This window comes from Hibiscus syriacus, unplaced genomic scaffold (assembly GCF_006381635.1).
Source record: "Hibiscus syriacus cultivar Baekdansim isolate YM2019G1 unplaced genomic scaffold, ASM638163v2 tig00110472_pilon, whole genome shotgun sequence".
NCBI classification, from domain to species: Eukaryota; Viridiplantae; Streptophyta; class Magnoliopsida; order Malvales; family Malvaceae; genus Hibiscus; species Hibiscus syriacus.
In genome coordinates, this window is record NW_024062752.1 from 2,562,967 (window position 1) to 2,565,721 (window position 2,755).

At 35.3% G+C, this 2,755-nt stretch overlaps 1 protein-coding gene across 1 annotated transcript; it reads left to right on the forward strand.

The window, feature by feature from the left end:
• The first annotated feature begins 1,055 nt into the window (after nucleotides 1-1,055).
• Nucleotides 1,056-2,546, forward strand: LOC120127939 (probable transcription factor At1g11510). The gene is made up of 2 exons (XM_039145748.1): nucleotides 1,056-2,391; nucleotides 2,448-2,546. Exon 1 carries the CDS (start codon nucleotides 1,135-1,137, stop codon nucleotides 2,287-2,289), a length of 1,155 nt encoding a protein of 384 aa, XP_039001679.1. The 5' UTR covers nucleotides 1,056-1,134; the 3' UTR covers nucleotides 2,290-2,391; nucleotides 2,448-2,546.
• Nucleotides 2,547-2,755: the final 209 nt, after the last annotated feature.

Consider the following 2,755-nt stretch of genomic DNA (forward strand, 5'->3'; position numbering starts at 1 on the left):
AGAGCGTTCGTGAGAGGTCCAAAGTAGGAAAGATCAATAGAATAATAAATAAGTGCAATATTAATTAGCCGTGACGATATTAAATTCAACCATAAAAAAAGTAAATAAAAGAAAAAAAAAGTTAAACGATCGATAAAAAAATAAAAAATGCCAAAAGAAAATGTAAGTGTACTATAAAAACAGAGAAAAACGCGATATGAAAACATAATTATTGAAAATTAAAAAAAACCAAATGAACAACATTGTGATGTAAAAATATAAGGAAAATAAAGAATATAGATGATCGGTGACTAACACAAAGATAAATACCGTTGTCCGCCACTCAAAGAAGAAAAGAACAACGCAAGAGTAGGTTAAAAGCTAAAATTTTTAAATCCTAAAAGTTAGTTTAATAAATAATGACAAATTATTCTACAAATTAATAAATGAAACAAAAATCTTTTACAGAAAATCATTAGCAAAATAAAGATGTATCAAATGAATTTTATGAAATTTAAGATATAGGCTAAATACTTCATTTATGAGAAAAACGTCCATCACTCCTAAGTCCTAATAGCAGGTTTATAATTTTCAAAATAATAATAATAATAATAGCAGGTTTATAGCGATAACAAATATAACACCGAACCATTTACTTAATATATTTATGTGAAAAATGGTATACCGTAAATATTTATATGTAATATGAACCATTTATTTAATATATTTTTTAATTTAGAGTAAGAATAAAATAATATTTGTTAAAAAAATAACTCTTAACTATTTGATATTGAATAATACTTATACTCTTGATATATTTTGTGCTGGTACTCAAGATCTTAAAAAATAACGACAATTTATTTATCGTCGAGATCGTTTGGTTTGTACCATTAATACTTGAATGAATAAATTGGTGTTAATATTATATATAAGAAAACAATGGCCCAAATAATAAGCCCATTTGAAAGAGATTGAGACTACGAAATCAAAAATCGGAGGTCAGTCGTACTCGGATACACCGATTGGATGCGTATCTGTTCTCTTTTTGTACGCTGAATTCGACTTTCCACGCTTCTATCTTCCCTACAAAACTGTCAAACACAAAACAAAACCCTAATCACCCTCTCTATCACTCTTTCTCTCTATTGAAAATCCATGGCACCCAAACGTTCAAACCCCATTGAAGTCCCACCAACCGCTTCTTCATCTGAAGATGACGAGGAGACTTCCTCCGGGGAAAGAGGATCTTCAACGGAAGAAGAAGAGGAAGAACCCCAAACCTACTCTAACCCATTGATCCAGAAGAGCCCACCACCTAGAAAGCCTGAACCCCTCACGCCCATCGTGGGAAACGAAGAATCTGAGGAGTCCGGGACGGAATCCGAATCTGAATCCGAATCCGATATGGCCACGCCGATTGTCAAGCCTATTGCGTCCAAACCCATGGAAGACATGAATGCGAATAAACCCAGATCCTACAAGCCCTTGGCTTCTTCTTCGTCGAAACGGCCCGCTGAGATTGAACAAGATGCCAAGGAAGCGAAACGACCCAAGAAGAAAGCCGGAGAAGAAGGGAATACAACGGCTACTGCTGTGGAGGAGGTGAAAAAGACCGGTGAAGATGCAAAGAAGCAGCTTTTCCAGCGGTTGTTCAGTGAAGACGACGAGATTGCCTTGTTGAAAGGTATGCTGGATTACTCTGCTAAAAAAGGGGCTGACCCTTGTGCTGATATGAATGCATTTTATGATTTTGTTAAGAAATCAATTCATACTGATGTTACGAAAGCACAATTGATGGATAAGATTAGAAGGTTAAAGAAAAAGTTTGAAAACAATGCCGGGAAAGGTAAAAAGGGTGAGGATCGGACTTTCTCTAAAGCCCATGAGCAGAATGCTTTCGAGCTATCGAAAAAAATATGGGGCAAAGAAGGGATTAGTGGGAAAATTGAGTCTTCTGCAAAGTCCAATGGGAAAGCCAAGGTAAATAACAAGGCAGTGGTTGCATTGAAATCTGAGTTGCATTCTTCACCTGATAAAAAAGTAGATGTTGGGCTGCCAATGGAGATTGATAAGAAGGTGACTAAGAGTTCGGGTAGTAGTTTGTTTGATAAGAGGTTTGGCGTGTCTAGCTTGGAAGAGGAAGTTCTAAAGAATGGTTTGGATATGGTTGACTGTGAGAAGAAGGCGGCTTTGGAGGCGAAATGGAGGAAATTGCAAATTGCCGAATTGGAGCTTTTCATCGAGCGAAGTGAATTGGTCAAGGAGCACGCCAAGTTGATGCTGGAATTTTACAAGTCCGAAGACAAATAAAGTGCTAGTATAATAAGTAATGGTATCTTTATGTGAATTTTAAAGAATGATAGCTTATTGTGCTTATTAGATAAGCTGGCTTTGAGTAGCCAATCATGGTTATTTTGTAGCCTGCATCGTTGGTAACTTGGGATAATATTTATTTTTTGCGTAGAGTAACTTATGAAGCGGTTTATATGTTTGTCGGTTGCTTACCTGTGTAATAGCACGCAGGTAAGCATATTTTGTAATGTTTGAAAATGCTTAATCTTTTTTAATTTTGTTTCCTCTAATGTGAATTTGTTTCATGATTTTTTATTTATTCGTATTTTCTGGTTTATAAAAAAAACAATTTCTCTATTGTAGTGCGTTTCAGGATGATGGCTTCTGATCCTTTCATGATCATATCATATTTTCATTTTGATCCATATGAGTGTACTATGCCATGCTCTTGTAGCTACTGTTCTGTCTTCCTTCTTAAGATTCA

Bases quoted from the DNA above. Each gene is read 5' to 3' on its own strand.
- LOC120127939 (XM_039145748.1), top strand. From the start codon at position 1,135: ATGGCACCCAAACGTTCAAACCCCATTGAAGTCCCACCAACCGCTTCT.